General features: G+C 39.2%; 1 protein-coding gene across 2 annotated transcripts in view; it reads left to right on the forward strand.

Annotated features, from left to right (window-relative positions):
• The first annotated feature begins 223 nt into the window (after nucleotides 1–223).
• CCDC68 (coiled-coil domain containing 68) overlaps nucleotides 224–18,164 on the forward strand; it is a 57,347-nt gene continuing 39,406 nt past the window's right edge. Inside the window, exons 1-3 of one of the 2 annotated variants that reach the window (XM_008014023.3) lie at nucleotides 224–340; nucleotides 13,785–13,872; nucleotides 16,461–16,589. In XM_008014023.3, the coding sequence (XP_008012214.3) occupies nucleotides 16,473–16,589 (117 nt within the window). In that variant the 5' untranslated portion in view covers nucleotides 224–340; nucleotides 13,785–13,872; nucleotides 16,461–16,472. The remainder of the gene's footprint in view (nucleotides 341–13,784; nucleotides 13,873–16,460; nucleotides 16,590–18,164) is intronic. The other variant, XM_008014024.3, reaches the window with a different exon arrangement.

An 18,164-nucleotide genomic window follows, 5' to 3' on the forward strand; every position in this document is an offset into this window, starting at 1 on the left:
TAAAAAACAAAAAAGTTTATAAACTTAGGGTGCAAATAGAAACTTCTTGAAAAGCAGCGGCCGATCCCCTCCCCGAGCCCGCCTGTACAGTACCCTAGCGAGGGGTGTGAGGGTCACAGCCTGGCTCTCCCGAGATGGGCGGGCGCGTCCAGCCGCGACTCCTCCCCGGAGCCTCACCGGCGCCGGACTCTGCCCTGGGCGCGCCCCGCGGGGCGGAGCCAAACCTGCGGGCGGTGGCGGCTGCACGCCCAGGACCCTGGCAACCGACCCTGGCCCCAGGACCCGATCACCCAGGGGAGGAGCAGCACCGGGATCCAGTGCCGGCTGGGCGCCCCCCAAGGTAGGCGAGTCCGAAGGTAGGAATCTTCGGGCCGGGTCCCTGCGGCGCGGCCCCGCATCCCCTCCAGGTATGTGGGTGTCCAGGTGCCTTTCCAGCGACTTCCCCAGCGGAGCTCCTGGCATCAAAGACATTTCCTGTAAAAGGGTCCTTGGTGAAGAGGTAATCCTTCCTGAAAACCTGGTTCTGGGCTCGAATTTCCTGGGCGAGAAGTTTCTTCTGCACTGGGAAGAGTTACTTTTTTCCCGCAGAGAGGAACCCCTACTTAACCCGGCGCACAGCTGATTATTTATTTAGGTGGTTGTTATACAATCCGTTTGTCAGGGGTCCCCGCGATTTCTGCCTGCTAATTTCAGAGGCTGTGGAGAAAAGTCCTGCGGTAAACGCCCTGAGCTGGGAACTCCAGCGTGGTGACTTTGACAGGTCACTGCGCTCGTATTTTTTAAACAGCAGAGATGAATGAGGGTGGCTGTCTTCATTCATTTGTCCGGGCTTCCGCAGCTGCAGGTGTAGTTAAAAGAACAGCCCACTGCTTGACCGTTTCCTTCATGTTGAGTAGGCATCATGAGATTTTAGAGCTGGAAGTTACAGAGTGCTAGGCAGCTAGACAAAGGAACACTCTTATCTTACTAAAGACTAGTATGGGACTGTACAGGTGTAGTTTTTAGACTGAATGATAACATAGCTGTGAATTTTCAGCCTTTTTGGAAGTGAAGACAAAATTGAATATAAGGATCAGCAAAAGCAACAAGCCCTGAAGCTAACTGAAGCTGCGTCTGTTCCCCATTATATTCTAATTGTTTTATTTTAGGAATCAAAACCTCTTTTACTTTCTTGGTGTATATAGATCGGATGAAGTGTCAGAATACAAAAAGGAATTATTCTGTGTTTGTGATAGAGAGGAGATAATCTGTCCTTTTGATTTTACCTAATGCTATTAAATATTCAGAGCTACTGAAGTCCGGTTTTCCTGAAATGTGAGCTGGGCAGGAGTGTCAGGTACCCTGGCAGACACAATTGGTGCTGTTGTTACGCTTTTCCCCTGCTGCCCACTCCCTTCTCCACCGCACTCCCAGTTTGAGTGAAGGCCCTTGACACAGAGGAATTTCTGCCCAAGGCAGGGAGTGTCCCCGTGTGGTTCCTCAAATGTTTGCAGAAAGAATGAAAACAACTATACTTCCTGGGACCCGGGCTGACGTCACAAGGCCAACGTCATAAGAAGGTTCTTACCTCTTGTTATTTACAAAATAAATTGATCCGTTGTCCTAACTAGAAAGAGACTTTTGAAATTCATACTGATGCTATTTTGTGAATTACGGATGGGCATGTTATTTGTTAGCTTATTTGTTTACAGTGTGCTCAACACTGAAGGTGAGTTGTAATCCAAATTTTGGCCAAAGCTAAAAAACGTAAGCTAGATTTAGACAAAGCTGAAAAATGAGGTGTATGTTTGCTTGGAATAATGACTGAAAAGGGAAATAACTGAAGATTTTGGTGGGAATGTAAAAGTCTTTTAAAGTAGTAGTTTCTCATCTTTTGAACTGAGATATTTACATCAAAATTATATGGCTATTTATTGATTGAAAATATTTCATAATGGCAAAATTGTACCATGAATTTACTAACATGTTTAAATGAATGTCATTTACTAAGCACAAAAACAGCCATTTATGTGGGTTTGGAAAACGAGAGAGAGAGAGAGATTGTGTGTGTGTGTGTGTGTACATTCAGTTTTAGAAACTATTTGGTGCATCTGTAAATTTGTGGGCCTATTCATGTAATCACTAAAACAATATTTATTGAGGGCACTGTGTTCTGTGTGAGAGAACCAGATGGGAGGGGAAGAAGGTCTGGGCCAAACACATCCCTTTGTAAATAAGACACAGTTCTGTCCTCCTGGAATTGACTACATTGGAGTCCTCCAGGCCACCCCAAGTCAAGGCCATAGATTTACAGACCACAATGATCCATTCAGTTTCGACCGTGACTGAAACCAGATTAGTTTTGAATCACATATTTCCTTAAATTGATTTAAATAGTCAAATCTAAAAATGATAGAGGAGCTTGTGTGTTATTCTGGTCAGTGGTTTTCTCTTTTGTTTAGGTTGGGGAAGAACTTAGGAATCATGTGTTTCAGGCTTAATGCTATGAAATATTAACTTGAAATAGCTAAGTATCAATTTCATGCAAATTAAATAAAAACTAAACTTGTAGTATGGATGACAATAATCTAGAGACAAAAATTAATAAACAAAAAATTTAAAACGGAAAAAAATCTATCCATTAAATTATTTTTTTGCTATAAATTAGAAAAATATGACTATAATTAGATTTTCCCCCTGGAGGAAAACAGCATCTTTATTCAAGTTATTCTTACTTTTCCTTCTGTTTTTTTTTTTTTTAACAGCTTTATTGGAGATATAATTTACGTACCATGAAATATATCTAAGTGTTTCAATGATTTTTGGTAAATTTATTGAATGGTGCAACCATTAGCACAATCCAATTTTATATCATTTCATCATTCCCCAAACATCCCTGGGACCTGTTTGCAATCACTCACCATTCTTACCCCAGCCCCAGAGAACCCCTAGTCTATTGTGTCTGTTTAGATCTGCCTTTTCTGGACATTTCATACAGATGGAATCGTATAATATATAGTCTTTAGCATCTGGCTTTTTTCAGTTAGAATAGTTGTTGAGATTTATTCAGGTTGTCACATGTATCTGTAGTTGGTTCCTTTTTATTGCTTGACTAGGGTTTATTCCATGCCAATGGCTATGCCACATTTTGTTCACCATTTAGTAGACGTTTATGCAATTACATTTGCATGGTAAAACAGATACGTTGGTGCAGCTTCCATGGTAGCATAATGTGAGAATAACTGATGTGAGCCAACCTTTTATTTGGTGCTTTGACTCTCTTCTATGATAATTTTAAATATGAATGCCAAGAGTTAAACATCCAGGTTCCTATTAAGCAGTGGTGTTTTCTGCGTATAACTGTCTAGAGAACAAACCAACATTAAGAACTTCTTAACTTGGCCGGGCACAGTGGCTCACGCCTGCAATCCCAGCACTTTGGGAGGCCGAGCTGGGCGGATCACGAGGTCAGGAGTTCGAGACCAGCCTGACCAATATAGTGAAACCCCATCTCTACTAAAAATACAAAAACTAGCCGGGCATGGAGGCATGCGTCTGTAGTTCCAGCTACTCAGGAGGTTGAGGGAGGAGAATTGCTTGAACCCAGGAGGCAGAGGTTTCAGTGAGCCGAGATTACACTATTGCACTCCAGCCTGGGTGACAGAGCGAGACTCGTCTGAACTTCTAACTTTCTCCAGCAATTTGGGAGGCTGAGGCGGGTGGATCACCTGAGGTCAGGAGTTGGAGACCAGCCTGGCCAACATTGTAAAAGCCCTTCTCTACTAAAAATATTTTTTAAAAATTAGCTGTGTGTGGTGGTGTGTGCCTGTGATCCCATCTCCTCGGGAGGCTGAGGTAAGAGAATTGCTTGAGCCTGGGAGGTGGAGGTTGCAGTGAGCTGAGATCTCGCCACTGCACTCCTGCCTGGGCAACAGAGCGAGACTCTGCCTCAAACAAACAAACAAACAAACAAAAAAGAACTTCTTAACTTTGCAAGAACATTGACTTTTGGTATACCTCTATTAGGAATCAGGAAACTGGAATAGCAGTTTCCCGCCAGAATTGTTTTCTTATATATCTCCATTGACCTTCCTTTGTGCTATTATGGCAAATGCATTTTGGGGGTGGGGGCGGGTCATGTTTGACAACTTACACTTAAATATCCTCTTAGGGAGATTTCTGTAGTTGAACAGAAATCCTTTTATAAAAATCTAGTCAGTTCTGTGAGCCTAAAAAGAAGACAGTGTCTCTCTGAATGCCTTTAAATTCCTACTCAAATTGCAAGTTTCTTTTGGGGGAAAAAAAAGAGCATCAAAATAACTTGAGGTCTGTTTTTGTGTGTATGTGTGTTTCAAGACAGGGTCTTATTCTGTCACTCACGCGGGAGTGCAGTGTCAGGATCCTAGCTCACTGAAGCCTCAAACTCCTGGGCTCAAGTGATCCTCCTGCCTCAGCCTTCTGTATGGCTGGGACTACGGGAACGTGGCACCACGCCTAGCTAATTAAATTTTTTTTTTCACAGATGAGGTATCACTGTATTACACAGACTGGCCTCCAATTCCTGGCCTTAAGCAATCCTTCCACCTTGGCCTCCCAAAGTGCTGGGATTACAGATGTGAACCACTGTGGCCAGCTTTTGAAGTCTATTTTATGGGCAATTTAGAATGCAAAAGATTTTTTTTTTTAACATCTACAATTTGAAAAGAAGATAATGTAGGTTAAATAATATAGTTTTCCAAAGCTGAATGTCTTCATTTGCAACACATTTTTTTCTGCTGGAAATGTCAAAACAACTTCCTAAAACTCCTAGGTGAGAATACTACTACTGTTTTGATGATCTGTGTGTGATTGGGTGGAGTAATCAATCTCGATTGGTAATATACCTTTGTTTCCTTGATAAGGATTTTTAAAATTCTAAAACAAATCCATTTTTTTTTTTAGCTTTATACTGATGATTTTATACCAAGTATTTCCTAAGAGGTATTTACCATCTACAGGAATCCACCTTCATCATTCTCACTTTCAAATACTCCAGGGATCAGATCAGGGCGGAGACATTCACCAAGCTAATGTTGGTTTATCAAGAGAAAGAAGGCTTGATTGGTATTGAAGTGTAAGCACCTGCTATTTATTTTGATGAGGTCACTTACGTTGTTGTGATCTGATACAAGGAACTTAGTTTTACCCAAAGTGGGAGGCTGCCTCTGACACTTCTGTCTTTCTATAAACACCTGGAATTTGGTAGGACGCTGCTCTTGGATATGTCAAACATCTTCATGGTGTGGGAGGGTGGGCGACGGTATTGATGAAAAGTAGGGTCATGGCTGGGCTTGGTGGCTCACGCCTATAATCCCAGCACTTTGGGAGGCTGAGGTGGGTGGATCGCCTGAGGTCAGGATTTTGAGACCAGTCATAGGCAACATGGTAAAACCCCATCTCTACTAAAAATACAAAAATTAGCCAAGTGTGGTGACATATGCCTGTAGTCCCAACTACTCGGGAGGCTGAGGCAGGAGAATCGCTTGAACCTGGGAGGCGGAGGTTGCAGTGAGCTGAGATTGAGCCACTGCACTCCAGCCTGGGTGACAGAGTGAGACTCTGTCGAAAAAAAGAAAAGAAAAGAAAAAGAAAAGTAGGGTCCTGGCTGTTTCAGACCCTGAATAAGTAGACATTTTCATCATTGATCCAACAGTGTATATGCAGATGGACAAATATGAAGAATGAAAACATATTGTGATCTAGAAAGCTATTAGAAAAGGAATGGATAGATGAGAAAAAAAGTTCTAGGTTCATGAATTAGATTTAAAGTTTGTTGGAAATATTCTTATATTTCCTATGTATTATTATATATTTCCTTCTACTTTATCACCTTTAATAAACAGGCTTTCCTTGTTTCTGTCATACTGAATGCTAAGTTTAATTGACTAGTCACGTAGCATGAGCTAGAATCAGCAGCCCAGTTGCCTGTTGTTTTTAACAACACTGATTCCATTGCTATCTATCTATATATATGTGTGTGTGTATATATATATATATACACACACATATATATATATAATCATTTACACTGTTTTGGGGGTCAAGAATTTGAATGAAGAAAAACAAATCCAATTAATTTTGGCTTCCAGTTACTTCTGATAAAATCAGTGGAGGTTCTTGGATTTTGAAATCTCGATTGTGCATTGCTTTTTCTAGATCCTGCCAGATTACTATTTTTTTAAATAACATGTACAAATTCATCTTTTTCAGTGTAGAGTATTGTAAGTTTTGGGAAATTGTTATAGTCATAGAACCATGATCACTAACAAGATATATTCCCCCACCCCAAAGTCCTACGTATTCCTTTTGTAGTCAGCCTGTCTCCCACTGCCAGTCCCAAGTAACCACTAATCCCTTTTGATTCCTACAGTTTTTACTTTTCTAGAATGTCAAATAGATGGAACCATAGAATATATAACCCCTTGAATTTGGCTGTTTCAGTTAACATGATGCATTTGACACTTATCTATGTTGTTGTGTGTATCCCGTAATTCATTCCTTTTTTTTTTTTTTTTTTTTTTTTTTAAACAGTCTGACTCTGTCACCCATGCTGGAGTTGCAATGGCACAATTTCAGCTCACTGCAACCTCTGCCTCCTAGGTTCAAGCGATTCTTGTGCCTCAGCTTCCTGAGTAGCTGCAATTACACACATGCCCCGCCACAACTGGCTAATTTTTGTATTTTTAGTAGAGATAGGGTTTCGCCATGTTGGCCAGTCTGCTCTCGATCTCCTGACCTCAGGTGATCAGCTCGCCTCGGCCTCCCAAAGTGCTGGGATTACAGGTGTGAGCCACTGTGCCTGGTCCATTCCTTCTTAATGAGGAGTTGTATTCACCTGTTGGTGAACATTTGAATTGTTTGCAGTGTTTGGCAATTATGAACATTTGTGTGCAGGTTTTATGGAATATAACTTTTCATTTCACTTGGATAAATACCAAGACAGAGGGTTTCTGGGTTGTATACTATGTATTTAACTATATAGGAAACTGCCAAGCTGTTGTCCCCAGCAGCTCCACATTTTCCATTCCCATCAGCAACAGACAGGAATTCCACCTGTTCCACATCCTCACTAGAACTGTTAGGGTTTCTCTTTTTCCCCTTGTTGGATAGTTTTTTAAATGACGTAAATTATGTTCAAGCTAAAATAATCCAGGACGAGCTCAGAAAACTGTAGGTATTTTATACATTCCTGGGCTTTTCACTTCTAAAGTATTTTATAGAACCACAAATGACATTTTCTAAAAGGACATCATGTAAATGTTGCAAGTGACTGTGACATATGTCATTGACCTCAGCTTCCTTTTATATTTTATTGACTGGCAAGTGTTAATCAGGTTTTGGGGTGACTTGTTAATAGAGAAGTTCAAGTCAAGAGGAACAATTGGCTGATGGGGTAAGGAAGGAATTGTGAGGGGAAAACTAAGCTTGGGAACTGACACTTTCAAATCATGTCCTACAAGCAAATGTCCACAATAAGTTGTGAGTATAAACATTATGTTTCAATATTAATTTAATGTGCATGAAGTCAGATACTCCATTAAGCACTTTTCATGCAATATCTCATTTAATCCTCACATAACTCTGAGAAAGTTGGCATTCTCATCTGAATTTTTCTGTTGAGGAACCAAGGCTTAGAAAGTTTAAATCATTTTCCAGGACCTCCCAGCTGGTGAGGAAGTGGAACAGAGTCTTGTAGGCAGAACAACTGAGTGCAAATCCCTTGTTTTTAAGCCATGCAGCCAAACTGCCTTTGTTCATGGAGTAAATCTACTGGGACAACAACATCTGTTCAGGCTCCTGAAGGACACACCTGGGACCTCCCATCAGGAGTTCTGTGACTGTTACTTAGTGACCTACTTTGGAAAACTTTGATTCTTCAGCTATCTTGGGCCCAAGAAGTTGAAGCTTAGAAATTCCTTCAGAATGTAGCGGAGGAAAAGTGGTAAGTTAGAAGGAGCTAGCAGACTCCTGAGAAAGAGCCAGACGACTCGTGGCTTGGGATCCAATGGCCACCAACTAGTTATCTTTGTTTATGTTGTTGAGCCTTGTTTCTTCATCTGCAAAATGGGAATAATAATGCCAACCTCTCAGGGCATATGTGAGAAGTATTATAGAGAGCATACCCTACCGGGCATACAGTCCTCACTTAACAAATCCTGGCCCCTGCTTCCCACTCTTCTCCAGATGGGAAGGGATGCGTGTGCTTTGCACCTTTTTGCAGTTTAGTTGCTGAACTGAACATTGGCTGAAACTTTCAGCTGTTTTTCAATGCTTCAAATTATGCCAGCGAACTATGAGGATAGACTATTTCATGAAAAAGACATCTGAATTTGGGGTCAACCTATTTGTGTTCAGTTGATGAGGTTCTTATAACCCTGAAAATCTTACATCTTTTTTTGTGCCTTATTGCATTATATATATATATATACACACACACACATATATATATACACACACACTGAAGATAATAACTATAACACAGTGTCGTAATGATTAATTTTGGCAATATGTGAAAAATTATTTGGTAAGTGGCACCTGTTTTGTCAATAGTATGTATTTGTATAGTGTGTTTACACCAATATTTCATTTTTCCTCCAAAATAGCTTTTATCTTATATCTAAGAATTTTCTGTAGTACTGGCTATAATATATGTGGATATACAAATGAGTAGCATGCAGTTGAATAAAGTTAATTCTACTTAGCAAAAGCTTAGATTCTTATTTGAAAACAGAACTTGGGTACAGTGTAACATGCATGTCTTTCGTATACTGTGTGTCATTTTCAGGTAAACTGCACAGTCACCTGAGATTTAGCCAGCTGACACTGGATGTCACCATTGTGCTGTGTAAAGTAGCTGCAGAACAGGTGTGCTATTTAGTATTCAGGGCACAGTTAGTCTCATCAAAGGTTTGGAGATATGTTCGCTGTTTTCCCTCATATAACCGAATTATCCTTGTGGCACTTTTGTAGTAACTTACTTTTTCAGTTTCTAATATTCAAGCTCTATAAAATAGTAATCAAAAATGAACAAATAATCCCTTAGAACCAGGAAACGAAAACCTGAAAACTCAGAAACTGTACTGAAATCAAGCAGGGCTCTTGACTGCAATCCGGAGTAATTGATTCTGGCTGACTTAGTAGAAGAAGAATTTACTGAGAGGATATAGAGCAGCTACTGGAATTGATGGGAATGTTGAAAAACTAGGTTTGGAAAATGAGAGGATCTCATATACTAGGACACAGTGAAATCAGGTTGTGGGATGAGGAGTTAGGGTCCTCCTGACATAGCCACTAGCCACTGACCACTGGATACTGCCACTGAATTTGCTGTCACTTGAAGCACCACTCTGTGTCACAGACCCCTTCCCTTTCCTGAACAATGACTGGATTTCCACTGCCTCCAGCTCCAACCAGCCAGATGGCCATTCCCTGAGTTGCACTTCCAGCGGGAGCTCTCATTTGGCTGATTCTAGGTGTTGTCCCTATGCCCCAGCTCCAGGGAGTGAGCATGAACAAGAGACCTTTCCTGCAAGACTCATACAGACGGTGCCTCAGCATATCTGGGAAGGAGATTCAAGCACTAGCTAGCCAAAACCTGCCAGACATCCAGCTTGGTGCTTTTCAATCAGCAGGCCCCAGATGTGAGTGGAGAACACCTCTGTGTGGTCAATCAGATTTTGTTGCCCCTTCTCTGGGCTGACCTGGGGTCAGTTGTTTACACCTTGCAGTACCTGGCAGCTTCACTCTTGTCTTTGCCTCAATCCTGGGGGATCTGTAATAGCAACGGCTAAGCCTGTTTTAATGTGGTCAAGGAGACAACTCCTTAGGCAAACTGGAAGTCTCAAAAAGTTTAGGTCAAAAAGAAAAAGGTCTTGCAACATTAAAAGAAAAGAAAATGGTAGACTTTGCTGTGTGCCGTGGTTTCCTTAGAACACTACTCTAGCGACCGGGTGCCATGACTCATGCCTGTAATCCCAACACTTTGGGAGGCCAAGGTGGGTGGATCACTTGAGGCCAGTAATTCAAGACCAGTCTGGCCAACATGGCGAAACCCCATCTCTACTAAAAATACAAAAAAATTAGCTGGGTGTAGTGGTTCACCTCTGTAATCCCAGCTACTTGGGAAGCTGAGGCACGAGAATCACTGGAATCCAGAAAGCAGAGGTTGAAGTAAGCAGAGATCACGCCACTCCACTCAAACCTGGACAAGAGTGAGACCCTGTTTCAAAAAAAACAAAAAACAGAAAACAACAACAACAACAACAAAAATCAGAACACTGCTCTAGGTACCTGCCAGCCTCTGCTCTTGCTTTCCCATTTGCCTGGAACTCTCTTCTCCTAGATCCTAGAGAGCCACATGGCTTGCACTTGATTTCTTCATCCTTTGCTCAAATACCAACTCCTCAGATCAGCTTCCCTCACTGCTCATCTAGAACAGCACCTCCTTTTACCCTCAGTCCCCTGATGGACCTTTCTTCATGTCACTCATCACAGCCTCCCTTAGACTCCCTCTATATTTACCTGTTTGTTTAACGTCTGTCTCTCCCTCTGTACTGAAAATCCTATGAAACTATGGTCTTTGGCTCAGCCCTGTAACCACAGTTCCTAACACAGTGGCTTTCTGTAAATATTTACTTTCTCAATAAATGAATCAAGGGCCAAGTAAAGAAAGGAAACACCCTTGTTACAGTCTCTACAATATGAACAGTGTCTGTAATCTTTTTCTAGGGTTGCTCTAACAAAGTACCACACACGGAGTGGCTTGAACAGGGAAATGGATCATCTCTCAGTTCTAGAGCCTGGAAGTTCAAGATCAAGGTGTCTGCAGGGATGTGAGCGAGATCTGTTTCGTGCCTCTCCCCTGCTAGTGGTTTGCTAGTAATGGTTGATGTTCCTTGGCATATAGAAGCATTGCTACATCTCTGCCTTCATTTTCACAGGGCATTCGGTGTTCTCGTCTCTCACCACATTGCTCCTTTTCATAAGGATATCAGGCATTTTGGAGTAGGGATCGCCCCTACTCCAGTACCTGACCTCATGTTTACTTAACTAATTACACCTGCAAAACCTTACTTCTAAATAAGGTCCCATTCTGAGGAACTGGGGATTAGGACTTTAACATGAATTTGGAGGGAGGACACAGTTCAACCCATCACAGGCACTTGTTTGTGTTTATTGTATAAAACTTCTGCTGTTCTCATGTCATTAACCAGAGCACAAGGTTCAGGTAGATTCTCCTGGGTGCCTGGTGGTGTGGTGGTTTATCATATGGATTACAATTCACAATAATATGTGTACATTGCTTTGTGGATTGTAAACTCTTCATTAGATGGTAGCATCATTGTTTGAGGAAACTGACAAATAATCAGTGCATTAGCAATAAGGAATTTGCACCACGGATTTGCTAGTCTTAAAGTCCTCCAAAGCAATTTTTCCTTCATAGCCCAATTCAGTCTGCAGATTGTTTAAAATATAACCTGCTTCTTTCCTGGAAGAAAGGAAACCACTCAGATTGCTTGTCAGCCTTAATTGTGGATAATGGTTTCATATTTTATGTACTTGTTTGACAAATATGTACAAATAATTTATTATATATTATATGTGCTGCTGTAAGTGCTTGACAAATATTAACTCATGAACAACCCCACATTGATTATTGTTGTTAAGAATTAATATTATTTTCATTTTACTGTTAAGGAAACTGAGGCACAGAGCAGTTAAGGGACTTGACAGAGGTCACACAGGTACAGAGTGGCAGAATGGAGCCATGAGACTAGGCAGGCTGCCTCTAAACTGTTTCGGCTGTGGAACCCTCTTTCTTCACAGAAAGCCTCATGGGAGAATTCAGTGTGTGTGACAGAACAAAGCAGAGCTGCTGTGGTTGAAGTTGAGGTGGCAGAGCTCTGTCTATTCAGCAGCCCTCCACCTCCTCCCTGGGAGCCCTGTTTGAAAGGCCCTTGTCTAGGAAATACCTCCTCTTGGCGTGATGCCACCTGTAAGCTGTCTTCAATCCATTCTAGCATAAGACAAAGAAAAGTATTTCCTTACTTTAATTAACTGATTGTGATTTATTTTGAAATTTTTATCCCCTTAATCTACTTCTGGCTGAAATAAAATGCTAACATGGATTTTCCCCAGGATAGTAATGCCATATGGCAATTTGGACTTTGCCGGCTTATGTTCCCCTTGGGTTTCTTTCTACAAACCAAGGACTCTGGGTACAAAAGTTTTCTGAACCAAAGACAGATAAGGAATTTAATTTCATATGGATACAGTTATAAAGCTTTGCAACCAGATAGATGTGAACTACCTGCCCTGCTTGTCTTCTGTGGCTATTGATAATATAAAATAACAGGGTAACAATATTGCCAGTGACTGTCCATTGAGTGCCTTCTGTTAGCAGGCATTAAAAAAAAAACACACACAAAAACCTCATTTTCATATCTCTAGGTGTTATCACCCCTATCTGACAGCTATTTAAGTGAAAACTAAGATTTTATGTAACTTGTTTAACATGGCCCAACCAGTGAAGGGAAAAGGTGGGAAGTTTTCAGAAATATCAGTGATCAAGAAACAAAATTCCTTGATTTTAAGAATAAAAGGTACATACGAGAGTATATTTTAGACGTAAGGTAAAAGACGTAAGGCCTAATGCAATTTTCAAATTATGAAAGAGCCTGAGAATGCAGACAGATTCATTCTAAAGAGTGATTCATTCCTGTGATAAAATGCCTCTTATCATCTGTTAATGTACACACTGCATAACATACTGAAAAGGAAAATGAAAGTAAATCAGTCAAAGGGGACTGTAGATCAAGGGTACTGTACTGGAGGAAAAAACCAACTCAGGCCGGATCGATTGCTTTGCTTGCCTCTATTTTCCACTGGTCCTGCCCCACTCCTTGCCAAGCCCTAACCCAGAGGTCAGCAAACGTTTCCTGTAAAGGGCCAGATAGGAAATACTGTAGGCGTTGCCTGCCACATAGTTTCTCTGTCACAACTACTGAACTCTGCTGTTTGTGGTGCCAGAGCTACATAAAAGATATGTACACAAATGGCCATGTTGCATTAGAGTAAAACTTCATTTATGGGCACTACATTTGAACTTCATATAATTTTTGTGTGTCATGAAATGTTATCCTTTGATTTTTTTCAACCATTTTTATGAATACTAAATTTGAAATTCATATAATTTTCATGTACCATGAAATGTTATTCTTCTTTTGATTTTTTGTTTGACCATTCAAAAATGTAAGAACCATTCTTAGCTCTGGGGCTGTACAAACAGGAGGGAAACCAGATTGAGCTCCCAGGCTGGGGTTTGCTGACCCCTACCCTGGCCTGACCATCCTCTCTCTGGCTTCCAAGCGTACTGCGTATTGACCCTATGGGTGTTTCTCTTACTTCAAGCATTTAAATGTTGTTTTGCACCAATATCTTAATCCCGGAAGAGACTTCAGAGGACCCAGTAAGAGACGTACTTCCACTCATAGTTTGCAAAAGCACACTTGCAGAGTTGCTGCTGCCAAATCAACTTCTGCTGAAACAAATATTTAATAGAAGCCTTGCTAAGAGGATTTATAATAAAATGGGAAATTCTTGGCATATTCTGTCAATTTCATTGAAGATTAAAGGACTTTGTAGTGTCTCCAGAAGCGATCTTGTTTCAAAGTGATGCTCTCAAATATGCAAATTCTTTGTTTTTTTTCCAGCCTAGGTCATTGTTAGATTTTAAATATTTTGTTGTTGTTATTGTTTCTCTCCAGGGAAGCCAGTCTTAATATGATGGAAACATCTCTGAACTTCTAAAAGACCAAGGTTGGAGTTTTAGCTCTTAATTTTACTTCATCTTGGGTAAGTTAATGTCACTGTGGGAGTGGAGTCTTGGCTTCTTATCAGTAACAGAGGATTAATAATCCTACCTCACAGGGCTTTTTATTATCGTTTACTTGTTAGTTATTTACTATTTATTATAGAAATTTCAAGCAAAACCAAAATACTTGGAGGAATACAATGAACCCTACAGACTTGTCACCCAGTTTCAGTAGTTATCTATATTTTGCTAAACTTCCTTAATCTTTATCCCCATCTCCTTTTACCTCACTCTTTGGGTTTTAAAGCAGTTCCAAATGTAACACAATGTCACCTGCAAATATGTCAGTAGGTATCACTAAAAGATACAATCCTTTTAAAGAATGTCATAATTATCACAGCTAGCAAAATTACAACAGTTCTTTAACATCATATATTATCCAGTTAGTCTAAAAAATGTCTTTACATAGTTGATTTTTTTGAATCAAAATCCAAACAAGATTCATATGTTGCATTTGGTCCTGTATCTCTTAAGATCCTTAATGTATGTTAAGATTGATTAATGGGGTCTCTCAGGTTAAAGTTTCCTCATTAAATATTCACTAATGTTTTTAGCTTTAAGTGATGATGCTTAGGCTTTTTTACTTCATAACAGGTTGCAAAATATAGGTTTTCTAATTTTATCAATCCTTTTGAATTTATTAGCTGGAATTCAATAAATAAACTTTCCCTCATCAACTACTTGGTTACTATGAAATACAGTTCATATAATAAATGCTTGTTTCTTTGTTTGCCAGGTTTTAGTATACTTTTGGTTTATGTTCATTGAGCTTTTGCTTTATGTGCTTCTAAAGGTGGACAGTGAGCATTGTGATGTTGTGGGTTTTTCTTCAGTCATCATAAATTCAGGGATTTAACATTTTTGATAAGTTTCAATCCATCACAGACATTCTTCTTCAGGATGGGTTTTGTGTCTTATTCAAGTAGTATTTGATCACTATTTTGCTTGCTGATATGACCAGATATCTCAGGCTATGGGAGTGGAGTCTTGGCTTCTTATCAGTAACATAGGATTAATAATCCTACCTCACAGGGTTTTTTATTATAGTTTACTTATTGGTTATTTACTATTTATTATAGTAAATAATAATTATAGGCTCACTTTACATATTTCTTACCCCAGACCTGGATCAGCCAAGAAGTCCTAGTTTCTTTTTAGTAGGATATGATATTCAAAGACTACAGTCTGGCCATGAGGGATGCTAACCACTACTATTTCTAGGTTTATCGGTGAATAAAGGTAGAATATATATTATTTTAAGGAAAAGAAATCATTATTTTCTACCTCCTGGGTTCAAGTGATTCTCGTGCCTCAGCCTCCCAAGTAGCTGGGATTACACACGTGTACCGTGCCCAGCTAATTTTTGTATTTTTAGTAGAGACGAGGTTTCACCATGTTGGCCAGGCTAGTCTCAGACTCCTGACCTCAAGCGATCGGTCCACCTTGGCCTCCCAAAATGCTGGGATTACAGATGTGAGCCACCATGCCCAGCTTCACCTAACATTTTTGTTCTGTATTTTATTTTTTCTTTTATGCTAAATAGCTTGATTCTTCATGATGTTAACACAATTACCTTTTGGCTTTATTCTACAGTGCGAACCTGTGTACATAAACACACACAAACACAGTTCGCAGTTCAAAATAGCAATACCAATATTTCCACTAACAATATTGTGAGTGAATATTTGTTCAGGATTGTTTTGCTGTTCTTTTTGTTCTTAGAATATAGCACAGCAGGGATCGATAGTTCCTGGTATGTCATTTTTAATCACTTGAATAATTCTTGTGGTTATAGAACTTGATATACAGATATATTTATTTGTTTAATTTATTTCATTTCACCTTTATTTTGGACGATTACTTTTTCTGTCATTTTTATTTCATAGTTAGATAAAATATATATGTGGTTTAGTATTAAAACCTTAAGACACAGATTTCTTCCTTCCATTCCTATTTCCTACCCTTCTTGTAGAAAATATGATAATATATATTCTGTTCTGCTCTATGCTTTTTCATGAGATAATAATACATCCTAGTGATGACTCTTTAGCAGTTGATAGTTTATTTAATCTATCCTCTTCTTGTTGGCATGGGGTTTTTCCAGATTCTTACTATTAGTTCTCCTAATAGTAAATCACCTTCACGGACTATGTATGAAGATACACACACACACACACACACACACAAACATAATGTTGTTATAATTGTATCATGTTAATTCTACATTTATTATGTGCTTACAATGTGCTAGACTATAAACCTCATTCCTTTTTACAGTCTGATATTTTAGATTTTTATAGTCTGAGATGATACTGAATAAAAAGAGAAATTTCAGATTTACCTTCTTAGATTATTTAAATGTTAAATTTTTAATTAAAGATTCCTTCAGATGATATGGCTTTACATGAAATTAATTCCTGGATTTATGACTATATATAGATACCAATGATTTATAGCTTTTCTGCTATATTTCACCATAGTGATAAAACAACTTATTTCAGTTTATGAACCATATAATCATACAATCAAAACAGTCTGTTTTGCTTAGCTGATTTATGTTTTCTTAAAGCCAGAATTCACAATGACAACAGTGACAGTGACCACAGAAATTCCGCCAAGGGATAAGATGGAAGATAATTCTGCCTTGTATGAGTCTACGTCCGCTCACATTATTGAAGAAACCGAGTATGTGAAAAAGGTATGTGGGTAGCAGAAATCATTAGTATGATATGATTTTTAAAGAGAAATTCCAATATGGGCTGGAGGACTTTGTTTCCCTCTCCATAGAACATATGTAAAGGAACAACTCTAATTTGGCAAAGGACATTCTTCCTAGCTGAAATTTAAACCCATGTTTAGTCATTTCTCTTGAGGATATGAAACTGTTCCTACCCTTGGAGTAAAATAATTTTCCTCACTCAGTAAAATTGAATAATGGGCCAGGAGGGTTCAGAACACCTATCAGCACTTAATTTGTCCCTCACTATTCACCACTGGATTTCCTACTGTTTTATAATGTTTTCCAGTGGTTTCATGAGTGTTGATCGTGTTCCCAAGTAGATGTTTACATTTCCTCCTGAGTTGGTGCCTCTCATTACCTTGTTCCTTTTTACAGTTCAGGGTAACTATTGCCAGTGACTGCGGGTTGGCATGTCACTTCATTAAACGTGTGAAGTCTTATGAGAATCCAAAATGATAATGGCTGACAAGAAATATATATTCTTAACTGTTTCTTACAACAGACATGTATTAAGCACTTAAAATGTGCCAGAGTAGGCCAGGTACAGTGGCTCATGCCTGTAATCCCAGCACTTTGGGAGGCTGAGGCAGGTGGATCACCTGAGGTCAGGAGTTTGAGACCAGCCTGACCAATATGGCAAAACCCTGTCTCTACTAAAAATATAAAAAAATTAGCCAGGCGTGGTGGTGGGCGCCTGTAATCCCAACTACTTGGGGGGCTGATGCAGGAGAATCACTTGAACCCAGGTGGCAGAGGTTACAGTGAGTGGAGATTGCGCCATTGCACTTCAGCCTGGGTGACACAGTAAGACTCTGTCTCAAAAAAAAAATTATAATAATAAAAAATTTAAAAATGTGCTAGAGTATAAACCTCGCTCCTACTCTCAGTCTTACAATCTAAGAGGATACTGAATAAAAAGAGAAATTTCACATTTTACCTTTTTGGATTATTTAATTAAATAATGGACAAATTCTGGCATAGTTTATAACTTGCTCAGATCAATTAATTCCATCATCTTTGAGTGTCTTGCAACTCCATAGGTCATCAAGACATGGGGCTTATATTTCATGCATAAATGCATATGATCTCTCAGTAATTATTCTGCAGTAATTACTCAATAGTAATTATTTTGTAGTAATTACTAGGTAGTAATTATTTTGTAGTAATTAGTAGATAGTAATTATTTTATAGTGATTACTAAGTAGTAATTGTTTTATAGTAATTACTAAACAGTAAATTAGTACTAAATTACTAAAAAGACAAAACAAAACTAAATAATATTAAGTACTAATTACTAAATAATAACTGTTTTGGGGATAATATTTACTTAAGTGATGTGTTTTAGATTTGTCTGAGAAAGAGTTGTAAAGACCAAATGCTTACTTTCAGCAATCCAAGCAATATTAGCCTAAATGCAAGTTAGGTTGATGGTGGCAGTTATTTAAATCTGATATCAATATATATATGTATTACTTTCTAGATAATCAGGTACCCTGTAACTGGTATTGAGAAAAAAACTTTTGGCATTAAATG

This window comes from Chlorocebus sabaeus, chromosome 18 (genome assembly GCF_047675955.1).
Source record: "Chlorocebus sabaeus isolate Y175 chromosome 18, mChlSab1.0.hap1, whole genome shotgun sequence".
NCBI lineage: Eukaryota > Metazoa > Chordata > Mammalia > Primates > Cercopithecidae > Chlorocebus > Chlorocebus sabaeus.